The sequence below is a fragment of the Leptinotarsa decemlineata genome, unplaced genomic scaffold (assembly GCF_025532065.1).
Source record: "Leptinotarsa decemlineata unplaced genomic scaffold, Ldec_3_MD MMD2_P_RNA_scaffold_2, whole genome shotgun sequence".
Lineage (NCBI taxonomy): Eukaryota > Metazoa > Arthropoda > Insecta > Coleoptera > Chrysomelidae > Leptinotarsa > Leptinotarsa decemlineata.
The window spans coordinates 23221879-23241663 of record NW_027412529.1 but is presented as its reverse complement, the minus strand read 5'-3'; the positions used below and the strand labels follow the sequence as shown (position 1 = coordinate 23241663).

Sequence of the window (19785 nt, the reverse complement as noted above, 5' to 3'; positions counted from 1 at the left end):
TGAATTTTCATCTAGTTTGTCTTCATTATCCAGTTTTTTTCCTTTCCATCTTTTACCGATTTCGTAATTTTACCAAGTTACGTCACGACATTTCGTAACTTGGTTTGGAATCTCTTAATTTTCATTTCTTGTTAATATTTTTTAATTTTTCAATTTTCAGCTTGTATTAATATTTCAATTTTTTTATTTTCTTGGTTGTTGCTTGTACGTTATTTCTTTGTACTTTCCGTTTTTTGTTTAATAAAATTGTTATTTTTCGGTTAATCTTTTTAATTTTTTACAGATTCTTTCAGGGATTTCAAATCAATTTATATTATACTAGTCAATGGAAGTCCGAACTGATGAAATACATTACGAAACATTGTCAACCACCTTCAAATTAAGCGTTAGTTGCTAAGTGTTGTAAATAAATTAGTTTGTGATTAGTGAAATATTATTGGAAATAAATTTGCCACCGGTAGAACACATTATACATTTTTAGTATTGATATTGTTATACTTAACGGTAGTAATTTAATTACACAAACAACTAAAACATTATATTCAACCCCGTCGAAGATTCATTTCAAGCACAATGAAAAGTGTTGAACCCAGAGACTTGTGATTAGGTCCAGCAATTTCTAAGAAGATGTAATGGGGATTGGATAATAAAAAATAATATAAGACTTTGCTAATAATAATGAGAAATTAATAGTTGAAAGAAACACTGAAATATGAATGAAATAACAACCAACACAACAAAACAATAAAGACAATAAAGATTTTTTGGGAAAGAAAGTTTTTGGCTTTCTACTACTCCATCTGATACAAAAAAATGGATGAGAGAATCTTCCAAAGAAAGGAAGGATTAATCAATTTGAAAATAAGTAACTCTATACATGGATGTGTAGATCATGCAAAGAAGTAACTTTCAGACACAAACTGAAAGAAAGTCCTCCTGAAACAGCTACTTTCATATAAACATTGAATTACACGAAAGAAAAAATTCTTTCGAAACAAATACTTCTATATGAACACTGAATTATACAGAAGATACTTTTCTCTATTCAGTTTGTATATCGAACATTCGTGGAGGAATAAGAATCAGATATCATTCACATGAGTTCTACTTTGAATGAATGGTAATAAATTGTACTCACATGGAACACTGTCACCCTAACTGGTATACACGTGTTTCGCCTTAAGACACTTGCCCTAAGGCTCTTCAGTACCAAATTGGATAACATTATAGAAAATACACACACTTCATTCATGAATTACGATTTTGAATGTCACGGAATAAGCTTGATCTGCTTATGTCATCGATGACATCGTAATGACATTCATTCACCTATTTGATTTAATCCCAGCCATGAGGAATCTTATTTGATTTGAAAGGGTTATATTTTTAGGAGTGATTAATTTTTTGGGAAAGAAAGTTTTTGGCTTTCTACTACTCCATCTGATACAAAAAAATGGATGAGAGAATCTTCCAAAGAAAGGAAGGATTAATCAATTTGAAAATAAGTAACTCTATACATGGATGTGTAGATCATGCAAAGAAGTAACTTTCAGACACAAACTGAAAGAAAGTCCTCCTGAAACAGCTACTTTCATATAAACATTGAATTACACGAAAGAAAAAATTCTTTCGAAACAAATACTTCTATACGAACACTGAATTATACAGAAGATACTTTTCTCTATTCAGTTTGTATATCGAACATTCGTGGAGGAATAAGAATCAGATATCATTCACATGAGTTCTACTTTGAATGAATGGTAATAAATTGTACTCACATGGAACACTGTCACCCTAACTGGTATACACGTGTTTCGCCTTAAGACACTTGCCCTAAGGCTCTTCAGTACCAAATTGGATAACATTATAGAAAATACACACACTTCATTCATGAATTACGATTTTGAATGTCACGGAATAAGCTTGATCTGCTTATGTCATCGATGACATCGTAATGACATTCATTCACCTATTTGATTTAATCCCAGCCATGAGGAATCTTATTTGATTTGAAAGGGTTATATTTTTAGGAGTGATTAATTTTTTGGGAAAGAAAGTTTTTGGCTTTCTACTACTCCATCTGATACAAAAAAATGGATGAGAGAATCTTCCAAAGAAAGGAAGGATTAATCAATTTGAAAATAAGTAACTCTATACATGGATGTGTAGATCATGCAAAGAAGTAACTTTCAGACACAAACTGAAAGAAAGTCCTCCTGAAACAGCTACTTTCATATAAACATTGAATTACACGAAAGAAAAAATTCTTTCGAAACAAATACTTCTATACGAACACTGAATTATACAGAAGATACTTTTCTCTATTCAGTTTGTATATCGAACATTCGTGGAGGAATAAGAATCAGATATCATTCACATGAGTTCTACTTTGAATGAATGGTAATAAATTGTACTCACATGGAACACTGTCACCCTAACTGGTATACACGTGTTTCGCCTTAAGACACTTGCCCTAAGGCTCTTCAGTACCAAATTGGATAACATTATAGAAAATACACACACTTCATTCATGAATTACGATTTTGAATGTCACGGAATAAGCTTGATCTGCTTATGTCATCGATGACATCGTAATGACATTCATTCACCTATTTGATTTAATCCCAGCCATGAGGAATCTTATTTGATTTGAAAGGGTTATATTTTTAGGAGTGATTAATTTTTTGGGAAAGAAAGTTTTTGGCTTTCTACTACTCCATCTGATACAAAAAAATGGATGAGAGAATCTTCCAAAGAAAGGAAGGATTAATCAATTTGAAAATAAGTAACTCTATACATGGATGTGTAGATCATGCAAAGAAGTAACTTTCAGACACAAACTGAAAGAAAGTCCTCCTGAAACAGCTACTTTCATATAAACATTGAATTACACGAAAGAAAAAATTCTTTCGAAACAAATACTTCTATACGAACACTGAATTATACAGAAGATACTTTTCTCTATTCAGTTTGTATATCGAACATTCGTGGAGGAATAAGAATCAGATATCATTCACATGAGTTCTACTTTGAATGAATGGTAATAAATTGTACTCACATGGAACACTGTCACCCTAACTGGTATACACGTGTTTCGCCTTAAGACACTTGCCCTAAGGCTCTTCAGTACCAAATTGGATAACATTATAGAAAATACACACACTTCATTCATGAATTACGATTTTGAATGTCACGGAATAAGCTTGATCTGCTTATGTCATCGATGACATCGTAATGACATTCATTCACCTATTTGATTTAATCCCAGCCATGAGGAATCTTATTTGATTTGAAAGGGTTATATTTTTAGGAGTTTGTGTCTGAAAGTTACTTCTTTGCATGATCTACACATCCATGTATAGAGTTACTTATTTTCAAATTGATTAATCCTTCCTTTCTTTGGAAGATTCTCTCATCCATTTTTTTGTATCAGATGGAGTAGTAGAAAGCCAAAAACTTTCTTTCCCAAAAAATTAATCACTCCTAAAAATATAACCCTTTCAAATCAAATAAGATTCCTCATGGCTGGGATTAAATCAAATAGGTGAATGAATGTCATTACGATGTCATCGATGACATAAGCAGATCAAGCTTATTCCGTGACATTCAAAATCGTAATTCATGAATGAAGTGTGTGTATTTTCTATAATGTTATCCAATTTGGTACTGAAGAGCCTTAGGGCAAGTGTCTTAAGGCGAAACACGTGTATACCAGTTAGGGTGACAGTGTTCCATGTGAGTACAATTTATTACCATTCATTCAAAGTAGAACTCATGTGAATGATATCTGATTCTTATTCCTCCACGAATGTTCGATATACAAACTGAATAGAGAAAAGTATCTTCTGTATAATTCAGTGTTCATATAGAAGTATTTGTTTCGAAAGAATTTTTTCTTTCGTGTAATTCAATGTTTATATGAAAGTAGCTGTTTCAGGAGGACTTTCTTTCAGTTTGTGTCTGAAAGTTACTTCTTTGCATGATCTACACATCCATGTATAGAGTTACTTATTTTCAAATTGATTAATCCTTCCTTTCTTTGGAAGATTCTCTCATCCATTTTTTTGTATCAGATGGAGTAGTAGAAAGCCAAAAACTTTCTTTCCCAAAAAATTAATCACTCCTAAAAATATAACCCTTTCAAATCAAATAAGATTCCTCATGGCTGGGATTAAATCAAATAGGTGAATGAATGTCATTACGATGTCATCGATGACATAAGCAGATCAAGCTTATTCCGTGACATTCAAAATCGTAATTCATGAATGAAGTGTGTGTATTTTCTATAATGTTATCCAATTTGGTACTGAAGAGCCTTAGGGCAAGTGTCTTAAGGCGAAACACGTGTATACCAGTTAGGGTGACAGTGTTCCATGTGAGTACAATTTATTACCATTCATTCAAAGTAGAACTCATGTGAATGATATCTGATTCTTATTCCTCCACGAATGTTCGATATACAAACTGAATAGAGAAAAGTATCTTCTGTATAATTCAGTGTTCATATAGAAGTATTTGTTTCGAAAGAATTTTTTCTTTCGTGTAATTCAATGTTTATATGAAAGTAGCTGTTTCAGGAGGACTTTCTTTCAGTTTGTGTCTGAAAGTTACTTCTTTGCATGATCTACACATCCATGTATAGAGTTACTTATTTTCAAATTGATTAATCCTTCCTTTCTTTGGAAGATTCTCTCATCCATTTTTTTGTATCAGATGGAGTAGTAGAAAGCCAAAAACTTTCTTTCCCAAAAAATTAATCACTCCTAAAAATATAACCCTTTCAAAACAATAAAGATGTTAGTCGAAGAGTTGACATTTAAAATAGTTACACGAAACATTAATTATTATGTAGATTCGATTTTTATATTTTGTGATGATAAAGTATAATCCATTTATCAAATGGAAACTAAGGATTTCAGAGAAATAATAACATTACCTTGACTTGATCTGCAGAGCGCTCAGTTACATTGAGAGAAGAATTGGAACTACTATTACTACTCGTGTTATCCAAATTTTCCAATTGTTCAATTTTTTTACGACACTGATGTAGCTCTTTATTTATTTCCTAAAAAAAGAAAGTATTGAACAATTAATAACTCCACGAATTACTCTTAAAAATTAGTTTAGTTTAAATGAACTCGTAACAAGTAGAAAATACGAGCAGGTAGGCCTAGGTCGGAGAAAACTTATAGTACCAAACGTTTCGTCTGCTACTGTGTAGCAGTAGTCTGTGTAGTCTGAGTCTACCATCTCAGATTTTGTTCTTTTCAATTGCGACTTCTGCCGTGAAAGTAAATGATCTTATATTGAATGAATGGTATTGTGGATTTGAATTCTCAATCGGCTTGGCCACATACATATCTTATCACAAACTAGCAATGATGACCAATAGTCCTCAAATTATGCCTATCACATTATATAACTTTTGATTATCATGAAAAAAAAAGAACTAACATGAACTTATTTCAGAATAACATGACTATTTGAATCTACTTCCCACATGATCAATGAATTTTTTTAGACCCATTTAGGCAACTGAACATTTCATCTTCATTTTATACTAATTACTTGACATTATGTATTGTAAATTTTATCACTTTTTTATTGTATTCTGTTTCTCTTTACTTACTTATTGTGAGAGTAACTTATTGTAATGTTTTGCTAATTATACTTATTGACAATTTCCATGCTTGAAATGAGTTTCAGGAAATAACGATGATTTATTGATTACTTTCTTCATGGAAATTTATATGACTGGCTCTGTTTCATGACATGGCTGACAGGATTGATAATAGCCATAATGTTTTCTAAGTGGCTCAAAAAGGTCTGCTGAAAATTCACGAAAAGACTGTACCACTGAGATTCATCTTTAATGCGTCAGGAATAGCTGGCCAAACACCTAATTACCATACTGCAGCCACTCACGGGAATAACATAGTCATTCATCAAAGACTAGAGACATTTTATCAAGAAGGTGGAAAAAGATGAGGTTAGGTATAAATAAAATTCTAGTAAGCCTCATCGTGGTCTCCTTTTATGCTATGGTTCTGGTCAAAGACCAGTTAATCAGCGGAGCATTTTCGGCAGACATGAGCGCCTTGTGTTATCTATAAACAAACTGATGGCAACGCAATGAGCAACCCATTAAGTCCTCCGGTGGTAAACTTTCTCGTGGAAAATTTCGAACAAGGTGCCCCAGAGCGAGCGGAAGTGAAACCATATTGCTGGCTGTAAGATTCATGATACGTGGTATGGCAGCAAGGAGAAGAGCAACCAAAGAATTTCTTTAATTTCTGAACTCCTTCAATCCAAATAACCAATTCACAATGGAACGAAGAACCCAAGGAACTATCGCCTAGAGAACAGACGTGAAGATGGGACAATGGGTAATAAAGAGTATAATTGGTCTCTGCACTTAAATTGATCTCGTTTCATATCATTTGATTCAACCAATATAAACGAATCAACGCTCACTACCAACGAAGATTCAAACCAATTCCGAAGTACCTGCTTTGAAAACAAACATATCATTCCGCCCATTCCCTCATCGCTTTTGTCACAATAATTATTAACGTAACCTATACAAAACACATGAAATCATGTAGTTAAGAATTGAAACTAGTAAAGCTTAAATGTATAATAAAGTCTTACCCTGACCGACATTTCATACTTTCTTTTCATTAATGCGTTTTCACCTTTCAAATCTGTCAGTTGCTGTTTGTAAAGATCACATAATTTTGACACGTTTTTAAAATTTTTCGAGATGTCTTCAATTTCTTCCTTTTGTCTTTGTATTTCTTCTGATAGTTTGTCAGTCTGAATGCTAGATCTTGTTTCTTGTTCTTTAATTTGTCTTCTGAGTAATGTTTCTTGGCAAGTTAGCTGTTGAACCTAAATAAACCAAATAAAAAAAATCAATTAGATTTCGACAAATACAACAAACATTAGGGTGTTTCAAATTCGATCCTCACCATTGGGATCTCGGAAACTATGAGAGATACGAAGATTACGGCACAAGAAATTCAACATTGTTAGAAATACCAAATCATAGACTGGCTAGATCAGAATCAAGTCCAATTTTCATGGGTATCAGGCTATTTAACAAATTGCCGAATCATGTTAGAAAAATGTCACTAAGAAAAATTTAAACCATTCCTAAAAAACTTTCTGATTGATAAAGTCTACTACTCCATTGAAGAGTTTATAAATGACATCAATATAACTGAAGAATTGAGATTGTCATCTAGGGATGTTAATATATTATAATTTTACCTAGTTACAAGTTTCAATATATAATTTTACATAACTGTTCATATCCTATATATACATAATTATTTTTTAATAAGTTTATTTATATCAAATTACACTGACTTGTTCTATATCATTTAGTTATGATCCAGAAGAACCAATAAAATATTATTATTATTATTATTGGGACAAAGTTGCGCATTTATCCGACTAACAATATGACGTTGAGAAAGTTCTGAAATTCCGAGTATATAGGGAGATATCCGGAAAAAACAGAAAATTCGGAATTTTATTTTTTTCTGGCATTATTTCTCGAAGGATTCGAAAATAAATTGCATTTCCACATTGCCACTTTTTTCCTGCTAGATAATGGTGTTTTCAGATTTGCTATCTGACGTTTCGTCTTCCATCCACCATCATTAACTTTATTTTTTCTTATGGGCGCTACATTGGATTCTTTCTGTTAGAATGGATGGAACCGCGTTCAAAAAATATATTTTGACAAAAACATTTGTTTAAGAAATAAAAGTGATAAGTATATAATTCCAGGGAGTCGTTAATTTTCCATTATAACTTTTTTGAAGTTAAATATACTTGAAAATTAAAAAAAGACATTCCAGTATTCCTGTGAATAGTATAATTACATCTGTGTAAAACCGTGCCCAAAATTTTAAAATCCTATCCCAATAAAAAAAAATCTTTTTAAAATCTGTTTTTCCGTTAACCAGCTGTCGCACCCCTACGAACGACAACCCTCAGAAGTCGAAAGTTCGAGCTAAGGATTAACGAGATCTTACCTTTTAACGTGTGATTCCTAACATGTAAAAAAGTAAGAACAAATTTTTCTTTAAATACCTGGCGACATCACAAGCTTCCAAACATTTTCACTACCTGTCATTAGTATCGATAATTAAGTATCATTGTCTTTGTCTTCATTGAATTGTCTGTGTGTACCTATTGATCGTATATCCCGGGATAATAGTGGAGTTAATTTGATTGACTAGTATTTTATATTGATTTGGGTCTACAGGGATAACTATAAACTATCATTCATTTGAATTTGGTGTTCTGGTTATTCGAGTAGTGACTAATTGATTATATGAATTTCCCTCAATATTTTTAAAACAAAATATAGTTATGAAATGAAAAGTTACAAAAATTAAAACATTTCATAACTGGTTTTGATGAGTGAGGGGATTTTGATATCCACTACGACTTTTAAAAGTGATACATTATATGTTAAAATTGATAACAAATACATTGTGATATGAGGAACCAGGAAAATAATTTAAATAAGTGGAAGTACCTTGATATAAATCTCGATGCATTGAAATAAGAACCACTATTTGAAAAAGCCAAGCCAAGAAAGAGGTTTTGTGCTCGGTCAGAATTCGAAGGGATGATTTTTATACATTTTGATGACGTTTTAGGTACATAGTACCTAATATGAAATGACTATTTTTTTCCTGAACCATTTAAAACTGTAACGAAATATAGGGTGTCCAATTTAAAAACACACAACTTCGATATGTCACACTTTTTTAAGCCACTCCATAGACTCCAAGATAATGTTCTTTTATAGCCTCAATCAATATACATATAATGAAATGGATAAATTCCCGAAAAAAATTAATGGTTCGATTTACAGGGACCGTGTTGTATGAAGTGCCCTACCCCTTACAGTGTTTCTATAAAGTAAGAAAGACATTGAGCGGAGATGTGATTACTGCTTTTTCTTGATTTTGAGAGATAGACCGAGAAAGATTTCCGAGAACCAGTAATGTTTTTCCTATTCCAGCTTGACAAACAGAATGACATTATACAGAAGAAATATTGCTAAAGCTCTCTGAAAATATTTTCATTAGATCGGATATAAAACGTTATTCCCACACCTCCCACACCTTGAAATATATACCAATAAGATACTAAACTTCAAATTTGAGTCTGCTGTCATTAATTCAATAGGGACACAACTAATTCATATTGCAAAGCTCTTGGCAATGTATTAACAATACTAAGTAGTTGTGGTTATCTATACATTTGAAATTCGAAATTTTTAACGAAATTCTGTAAACAGAAAAACGCACTAACATTATGATTTATCATAGTGAAGAATGAAACTAAAAAGTTTCTAGATATATTCACGTTGTACGCATATTTCCCATTCTATTGAAAATTTGGACAGACTAATCCTTAAGATTACAGCAACAAAATTAACTGGCCCACGTAAAATTCTGAAGTAATAATGTGTATCTGTGAGTGTTGATGAACAATAAATGAATAAATAAATGAAGAAATTTACCTTGGTTTCCATAGATGTGAACTCTGATTGGAGTCTTACATTTTTATCAGTCAGTTGTTGTGTAAACAGCAGAAGTTCAGATTCTCGGTTCCTGCAATATTCCATATCAGATTCCAATTCCAAATTTCTCTTTTTCAATAAACTCATTTGTTCATTGGAAGCTAGAAGTTGATCTTGTTCGCTGAAAAGAGAGGCGACTCAAATGATGAATAAGTTCATAAAATTACCACTGATTAACTTTGCTGGGCAATCAAAACTATTTATATATTATTGGACATTTCGAAAGATATTCTCGATCTGGCAGTAAATTCACTACCATCATAACTTGATAATCAGTTTAAATTTGTAATGATTTATTCGTATAAAAATAATTCCCAAACCTTTGTTACTAATACCCAGGAGCGAGCCTAAGGAGACGAGGATTTTAAACATGAGAGTCCACACAAGATCTGACTCTAGGTCAATATATCAGCACAAGTCACATATCTAAATTATAACCGAAGTGAATCTTGATTACTTAATTTTTATGGTGAAATCGTTTTTTTTTTTTTTTTTTCATTAGATATATAAAATTTTCTAAAAGGCTTCAGTTTTTGAGACATAATGAGATTAGTTTCATTAGTTTCAATCTGAAAGCCTTTTGAAAAGTTCAATATTTTGCAAAATATTGCAGCAAGACCTTGATTGAGTAGGGTATCCACTGGAGAGGAACGATTTTGGAAGGAAGATATATTTATTATGTACATGAAACATACTTTACTTAATGGTTTAGACTTTCACGGCTGAGGTTTTCAGTGTCATTGCTTCTCGAGTTTGAAAGCCGTGGATTTTTGGAATTTCTTCCTGACGTTTCGCTGGCGCGAGTGACTAGCTTCTTCAGAGGTTTAACCATCATGGCTTGCTGTCCGATGACTACCTTTTAGGCTTCGTAAAGCGTATTTATGACTTGTCAGGTAATCAGTTGTATTTGTACCTGCACTTGTACCTGTACTCGTACCCACACTTGAACCTGGAATACTAAAACTCTTGCTGCCTGTTGTCCTGTTCGTCGTTCTAGAATTCCTTAAAATGGGGTTCCATATTCGATTGAGGTTCACCGCTTCTTCTTTTCTAATGAAATTCTCCGTGTGTTTGTGGATCTCTATTGCCTTCCGTACCAGTCGGCTATGGTATCCCCGGTTGGGGGCAATTCGTTCTGTGTTTTCAAACAAAATTATGTGGTCTTCTTCACTAAGTGCGTGTTCTGCCGCAGCTGACTTGTACGTATGGCATAGTCTTCAGTTCCTTTTATGCTCTTTTGGTCTTGTTCCCATGGATCGTTTAGTGGTTCCGATATATACGTTCCCACAAGTGCACGGTATGCGATAGACCCCTGCTGCTGATAATGGGTCTCTTTTGTCTTTAGCCGACCTCAGGCTTTGTTGTATCTTCCTCGTGGATTTGAAGACTGTTTCGATGTCGTGTTTGCCCAATAGTTTTCCAATTCTGTCCGTGACCCTAGGGATAAACGGTAAATATGCGCGTGCAACAAGCGTTTTTTTCAAAAATTTTAGAAAGACTAATGTACAATAGACTTATGAAACTTTTAATAAGTCATAAAATTTTATCTGATTCTCAACATGGATTTCGCAATTTTCTTTGACATGTCAAAAGTATTTAACTGTATTGAAGTGTTAATGGATACCAAACTGAATAATATTGGTATTAGAGGAAATATATTTGACTGGATCATTTCATTCCTGACAAATAGACAATTCTTTGTAAAATTAGATGGTGTTGAGTCAGATATACATTCAGTTGATGTTGGAGTAGCGCAAGGTTCAATTCTGGGGCTATTGCTTTTCTTACTATTTCTCAATGACCTCCCGATAAATGTCAATAGGCGCTTTTATCTCATCAATTTTGCTGATGACACATTTGGTATAGCTGAATCATCTATGGAGAATATGATTCTATCTGTTGAACTCGGTATTAGTGAAATGACAAAATATTGTCATTCCAATAAACTGATGCTGAATCCACAGAAAACATAAATTATATATTTCAAAAAGAACAATCTGATCGATAGTGAAGTCCTTTAGACACATACCTCCACTAAGTTTCTGGGTGTAATGATTGATAAATCACTGAATTGGTCGGAGCATATTGAAAGTTCATCAAAAAAACTCTCCAAATCCTACTTCGCAATTGAGGTATGAACTTCATGAGACTATTCTCATCCAACTTTATTATGCATTAGTATATTCTGCATTATTATTTCACATCATGTTATGGGGAAATGCTACTGAAATAAATAGGATATTTGTTACACAAAAACGAATCATTAGATTGATGTTCACCATGAAGCCACGTTATTCTTGTAGGGAAATTTTCAATAGTAAAAAGATTTTGATACGTTGATGCATCTACATATATAAATGTTGCTTGACCATTAAAATACATGAAAATGAGCTGAAGAAAAACAATTACCACCACCAATATTGCACTAGAAACGCTACAAATTTAATAAGAATGACTCACAGAACATCCGCATTTGAAAAATCGCCAACTTATGCTGGGGTAAAAATTTATAATGAACTCCCTAATCTAACGAAGGTCTGTAATACTCTCAAATTCACAAAATCACTGAAAGATTTCTTATTAGCTACTTTGGATAATCATTTTATAAGTATACATTGACACGTTCGATACCATGTAGTTAGTCTGTGAATGAATACATTTCTTCCTTTTTTCTATTAGGCAAAAAAACCCTAAAATGGAAATTACAATGAAATAAAAAATGAAATACAAGCAACAATTGAAAATTGAAGAAAAATATAAATTGAATGATTTCAAGCCAAGTTACTTCACGACGTTTCAATTGCTACTCCCCACAATCGTCTTCGGGTGATGATGATTGTGGATACTAACAATTGAAACGTCGTGAAGTAACTTGTCTTGAAATCTTTTAATTTTCATTTCCTTTTAATTAATCAATTTTCAATTGTTGCTTGTATTTTATTTTTTATTTTATTGAAAAAACCCGCAATTGTCTGTTCTTTTACCAAAATATGTTAGAGTAATACATTTTTTGATTTCTGATTGTTTGATTTGGGGGTATATTAATCTGAAGGTAAATTTGAGGGTTTTTTTCTGACTAACTTTTGAATTGTGTCTGCGTTGAAAGCATTATTATGTCCTATCTGTATAATTATTTACTATTGTTGATATTTTTTTAATAAGATATGTAAATTCATGGACTTCTAATAAAAACCTAACGTAAGTTTTATCTTATGTGGTGATTTTAATTTTTTCAGATGTAAAAACATCAATGTTGACTCTTCATATTCTCTTTTAAGCTCTTACAATATAAATCTAGTGGTAGGTTGGCTCAGTCGAGTAACTGACACCACTTCCATTATAATTGATCAAATATTCATTAGGATCATGTTGTATTTTGTATAATATTCCTGATCATAGAACCATTTTGTTGCAATAATGAGAAAGTTTTTCAACAAAATACCTAGGAAAAAAGAAATTTCAGCAAATAGAAACTGAAAACTCTCTATTATTAGATAACTGAGAATATCTATTTGACATGAGACGATTTATTTTTTTCCATAATGCTTTAGCATTTCAATAGGAATTTTCTAAAAAGGACATTTTTTATATAAACAATGAGAGATAAGTAGATGACTCAATCGAGTGTTCAAGTATGAAATTGAAAGATTTTTTCATACTGAAAGATAGTTTTTCCATTCGGAATTGACCTCGATAAAGTGGACAAGTAGGTACAAGATGCCAAGAAAAACGCCTCTCACAGATGAAAGAAATAGAGAACGCCCTCAAAATAAGATAATCGATTCATTCAATAATATTCTTTATCGATAATTTAATTGTATCTCGAGTTCACAAACAGAAATAAAAGAAATGAAAATATCAACATAAATAAAATCAATATAATGGGCTCATTCCGTCTAATTTAGATTTTTATTGAAAATTATCTAATACATAAAAATGGATGTTTGTTGGTTGGTTGGTAAGTGATAAACTTCTACATCGCTCAACTGATCGTGATGAAACTTGACATGTATAAGTAATTTTTCATAGAGAAGGTTCAATTTTTCTGTAACTAGCCACTAGATGGCGCTGTAGAACAATTTTTTGAAAGCACTGTTCTATAATGCTGCGCACGCCTAAGTTCGTTGATTCTGATTCTGTCAAAACATTGGAACATCAGCAATACAGCAACATAGTACTAATTAGTATTACAACTACCAAATTCTACGCGGGCGAAGCCGCGGGCAACAACTAGTATATTATAAAAGTAAATCATCTCCCAAGTATCCCACAAAATTTTCCGGTTTTTATGTCAATTAACAACTGAGCGAGAGCAATTGAAAATGTGAGATCGCACGTCATACATTTTGACGTCACACCAGGCAACGAGCTTCGAGCGGTGGCAACCGGGCCTATTGTTGGAGATTATGAATCGCTGCCATCGCCGCCAGCACTCCCTTGTTGCCGAGTCAACTGATGTGACGTCAAGCTTGACCACATCCAACTATTAATTTGAGGGGGAAGATAAAGAGTGAAATTTCAGATTTTTTGCAGATGTACCTACTATTTGAAATATAAACTTTCATATAATGAAATAAAAAAAAATTGTTGAATGAGCCCATTTCCATTTGGCCTAGTAAAACAATTAGCTTCGAATGAAAAATGATTCAAAATATGATACTCTGTTTTTGAATCAATTTTGAGGATTAGAATTATAAGCTTTATCAATTGACAATTACAAAAATAAAAAGTCTTTATATTGAAAACAATATGTCATTTTCTGCAGGTGTTTTCCACACCTTCTTAAAACTGGGAAAGTCATTTCTGTTTTCAAAAAACGAGATATGATTTCAATGTAGAATTATCATTCCATAATAGTATCATGCGGGTTTTCAAAATTGTTTGAATATGTGTTTTTAGATAAACTTCAATCATTTTTGAAACAACATTCTATTATAACTTTAAGGTGACACACGGAGTTTGTTCGAAAAAATCTACAAAAACCGCAATAATAATAAACTAAGTAATCAAAAACATTGCAAATGTCCGGCTATGTGATTTGAGCCATGCAATTGATTTTATTAGTTGCCAAAAACTGATTTTTCAAAACTGGAATATCATGAAATGAGAGATGTTTTTCTTATGCAGATAACTTAATTACTACAATCTATTGGTTGAATCAAATGATATGATACGAGATCAAGTGAGTGGGGGTAGCAAATTTTTTTGAACTTTAATTTCCTGTTCTTTATGATTCAAATCATTTCTGTGCTTATGATTTTTATCGCCTCCTTATGTAGTCTTGGATGTAACTCTGAGTTCTATTGAGCACTTGGGTCTCGTCAATCGCGATAACGTGGGCACCTTCTCTTAGTGCATGTTCCGCTACTGCTGATTTATCAGAGAGAAAATATCGATTTCATGTTGTGTTTTTCTAGAACTCTCCCGATACTGTTGGTGACATATATTTATTTATTTATTTATTTGACACTTTGGTACATTGAGTACATGTGCTAAGTCATAATTAAAAAACAAAAATAAAACTACAGAAGTTGAACAATACAAAAACAATAAATATGGTTCACGTCCACAAACTTTCACAACATAGAAGTATTATATAAAAAATCGGAGAAGCTCTAGCAAATACTCTCAAAATGTCATGAAAAAGTGTCGTGCAAGAATTCCTCAAGACTGTAGTAACACTTCTGTAAGAGAAGTTTCTTCACCTCAATTTTAAAAAGTTTATCTGACTCGATTTTCCTAATAGATGCCGGCAAGTTATTATAACAGTTTGTTGTATTAAATAGTGGGGAGCATCTAAAGTGAGCCGTTTTGTGTGAGGGAGTTCTTAACAGTTTCCCATGACGGGTGTCTCTACCATGTATATTCGCATTTGTGACAAATTCAGTTATATTGTTACGGGCAAAAGTGACACACTTCAAGATAAATAAAGAAGGTGCCGTCAATAGGCCCTCTCTTAAGAAAATTGGTCTACAACTATCTTGAAAATCTATATTAAAAATTAGTCTCAGCAATCTTTTCTGAGCAACAAAAACTCGTGGAAATTCCCTTGCACATCCCCAAGAAATGATATTAAAGCTGATGTGATAATAAGCCATAGAAAAATAGACATTCATCAATCCAAAATTATCTAGAGTGTTTTTCAATTGTTTGATTAAGTAATATGCGGAATTGAGTTTGTTGCAGACCTTCTGAATATGACCGCTCCAGGTCAAATTTTCGTCTAAAGACGTTCCTAAAAACAAGACTTCGCTGGAAGATCGAATACCATTTATTGTGGAAGAGTCACTGCTGAAATTTTTTCTAATAAATGATTTCATTGAAACAGATTTAGATTTATTCAGAATAAGTTTGTTACGTTGACACCAAGCACTGAATTTATCTATTATTTTATTTATTTTGTCTGACAACTCAACTTCGTTTTTGTCGGCCACAGTAATTGCAGTGTCATCCGCAAACATGGTTATGTGACACTCAGAAAAGAATTCAGACAGGTCATTTATGAAATTGAGGAACAACAATGGTCCCAGGACAGAACCTTGAGGCACTCCTAGTTTTACATCTTTGGGACTTGATAAAATTCCATTGCAGCTAACTATTAGACTACGGTTTTCCATATATGATTTCACCCAGTTCAATAGATTATTTGGGAAACCTAGGCCTGCAAGTTTAATTATAAGAAATTCAGAAGAAATGGTATCAAATGCTTTTGACAAATCGAAAAAAAGTGTTACAACTAGTTTATTCGAGTCAACCTGTGTATAAATGAAATTTAATACATGGTATGAAGCTGATTCAATTGATTTGTTCTTCCTGAAGCCATATTGGTTATTACTAAAAAGATTATTTTGATCCATGTAATTCAGAATTCTGTTACTAACAACTTTCTCAAACAGTTTAGAGAGGAAAACTTTTCCGAAGTTCTCGACAGAACTATCCAAGATTAAATAGAGAGACTATTGAAACTCAGAAATAATTTCAACCGAAAGAAGGAATCAACATTGATAAAATATTGCTGCCTGCACTGAATTGCTCTAGTATCATGTCATTTAAACAACGACAATCACCAATGGAATACATTCGGACAACCAAACCAATTCGGTAGTATCTGCTAGGCGGATAATCAAAACACTTCGTTCGTTGCCTCATCGTCTTTGATAATGTCTACCACGGTCGTAGACGAAACGTCAGGCATGAAAACCTGCAGAACATAACCAAAAAATCCGAAAAATAGCTTTGACACAGTTACAACCGACCGTGAAAGTTTACACTCTTTGATTATTTGCAATTTCCCAAATTTTTAAACATCATTCAAAAAAACTTCAAACAAACAAGGACAACTTTTTCCTAATTTAACTGAACGACTTTTTCATGCTGGCCCTTCAAATTTTGAACAGAATGTATATGCATGATGATCTGAAGTCCGTGTCGAACCGCGTCTGGTGTTTACAGTTGTTTGACGTTTCAGCTTCGACTTTGAAGCCATTTCCAAGAATGTACAACACTGAGATCTCAATCTGCCTACTCCTCTGGTAATGACACGCTTCAAGGGTTTTGTGACTTGATGTTGGGGTCTCAATCTGCCTTCTCCCAAGCATTGAAACATCGATGTCGAAACGTCGGACCTCTTTGGTACATTTCGTCGATTTCCTCACAATATGACTCTGTTGTGACAGTTTGGCCCAGTAGCAGAAAGTTATAGTGAATCACACCATGGTTACATTATCTTTTTTTGGTGGGTTTTCGCCTTTGGGAAGTGCTTGGGTGGCTCGTCGGTGTCCAACCACTGTCTCGAACCTTTCCTGTTGTCGTAGAGTAAAGGATCCACTTTTCATCACACGTGACAATCAAATTAAAAAAAAAAATTCAGTTGCGCAAAAGCAAAGAAAAACTTACTTCGAAACGTGACAATTTCTGCCAATCGTTCAAATCGTAGGGCACCCACTTTTTGAGATTTTTGACCTTTCCAATAAGTTTTGAAACATTAAGAACCGCATAAGAGCTGACGCACAGTTTATCTGCTATCCCATGCACAATTGTGATGGGTCCAGAACGAAATTTTGCAAAGCAACGTCGAACAATGTGTTTATTAACACTGTCATTACCAAATGCCTGATTAATTTTTCAGGCTGTTTCGGTAGTGCTTTGTTCCATTTGAATTCGTAGAGAAAAACTGTCCAAAAATCTCTAAACGACATCATATAGTAAGTATTGAGCTGACAAGAGGCAAAAAATTTAAATTTGGAATCGATCAGTATACACCATGACACAGAAGAATAAATATTTTTTGAGTATGGAGCTACAAAAACACATGTCACTGAAACGGACAAAACTTAGATGAGTACTATTCTGATCATTTACAATATGTCGTCAATCGAGGACCGCCTGCCTGGTACTGATGATTACCAACAGGCTGAAACACATGTCTACTGGTGGCTCTTAAATTGAAATTAAATTATGAATGGTCGGGATAGTACTCATTTATTTATTTTATACCGGGTGATGAAAATTCAATTGCATGCTATTGCTATCTATTGGTATAACGATAGAAGACACTATGTTGGTTAAATTAAACAAAGATTGTTGTTTTCAGAATGCTATGGAATTATGTTGAGAAACCTAGAAGAGAAGTGAAAAACCGAACTTGAAGCCAGTAATTAAACAACATGTTATGATTATGTAAATTAAGTTATCAACGCCTTTCATTTTTATTCAATCCATCATACCCGAAATGTTGGAAATCAATATTCAATTCATAATATGGTAATATTATTTTTCTGAATGAAGAATCACAACACGAAAAAATAATTTATAGTTTCATTCCAGTTGAAAGAGATACAGAGTAATTTGTTATACAATGATGAATGCAGGATTGAAAGAGTCATCAGAAGTTGCTATGAAAAATATAGGTCCGTATTTAAAAAAATGAAGGTGGCCTCAAGTAACCGAAACGTCGCATGAAAAATTAAATTAGTGCATATTTTAGCCTTTATCAAAATCATTCAAAAACATTTATACATTATTTCATATTTTGTATATAACTAAGATACCACTGCAGAAAATCAAAATCAATGATAGTTTGGATTTCACAACACAATTCTATTACAATCTTGAAAGTAAATTTTGTTGTCAAATTCAACCATCATCGTATCTTCTACCTTTATCGAGATAGCAATAGTGTGTAATTAAATGTTTGCCACCCGGTACATAATTCGGAAACTATGTATGAAAGAAGACATTTATTAACACAATGAAACTCACTGTTTCATTTGTAGTTTCAGTTGCTCCAATTGCACAGTCTTCGTTTGCAAATCTGCAAAATTTTGCCTTTGTTGATCGGCACATCCTCTTAGTTCACTCAATTTCTGTTCAGTTTCCGACCTTTCCCTCTCCAACTGTTGAACCTTCAAAGATAAATCATTGTTCTCTTGTAACATATCTTTTTGTTTTGATTGCAACCTCTGAAGTTCATTTCGTAGTATTTTAATTTGTTCTTCTTTATCTTTTTTTTCGTGCCTAAATAAAATCATTGCGGCTTGCTGCTCCTGTATTTGTTGGTCTGAAGAAAAGTAATACATTAGTATCATATATACCTTACTGAAGGCATTCCTTATAATTGAAAAAATGTAGAATATCCTTAATTTCAATAATTGACAATAAAAACAATGGTATCAAATTATATATAAAAAAAAAATGTTTACAGAATAATCCTGATTACAGTTAGTTTGTATAATATGAAAAGTCTCTTTGCTAATAAACCTAATTTAGGGCAAGATGCATTTTTGATTGAGCCAAGGAAATATTGAAAAACCATAAATAATAATAATTTATTACTCACAAGTACATTGTGGACTCTAGACAAGTCACACAAATATGTAGTTACAACATATGGGCTAATAAAAATTATTCACAAAGTAAAATCCCTATTTACATATATGTTATATTTGAGTTCTACAAATATAGTTGAAAAAAAAATAGTCCTCATATTCTTGCACTCACAGAAACCAAAGTCAGTGCTTCAACAAACCCTGTCAATTTTCAATATCCCAACTATGATTTCCAATCCCGATTCAGACATAACTTTGGAATAACTCTTTTTATCCGAAGCGATCTCTCCTGTCAACGAGAAAAAATGCTGGAACCCCATAACTTTGTTGTTACGTGGTTTAAAATGA

General features: G+C 32.8%; 1 protein-coding gene across 2 annotated transcripts in view; it reads right to left on the bottom strand.

The window, feature by feature from the left end:
- Positions 1-19785, bottom strand: part of Golgin104 (coiled-coil domain-containing protein 186) — a 51019-nt gene that overhangs the window by 22130 nt on the left and 9104 nt on the right. The window contains exons 4-7 of one of the 2 annotated variants that reach the window (XM_074185839.1): positions 18872-19169; positions 9551-9731; positions 6652-6891; positions 4937-5065 (exon numbers count right to left, since the gene is read on the bottom strand). In XM_074185839.1, coding sequence (XP_074041940.1) covers positions 4937-5065; positions 6652-6891; positions 9551-9731; positions 18872-19169 — 848 coding nt within the window. The remainder of the gene's footprint in view (positions 1-4936; positions 5066-6651; positions 6892-9550; positions 9732-18871; positions 19170-19785) is intronic. The other variant, XM_074185842.1, reaches the window with a different exon arrangement.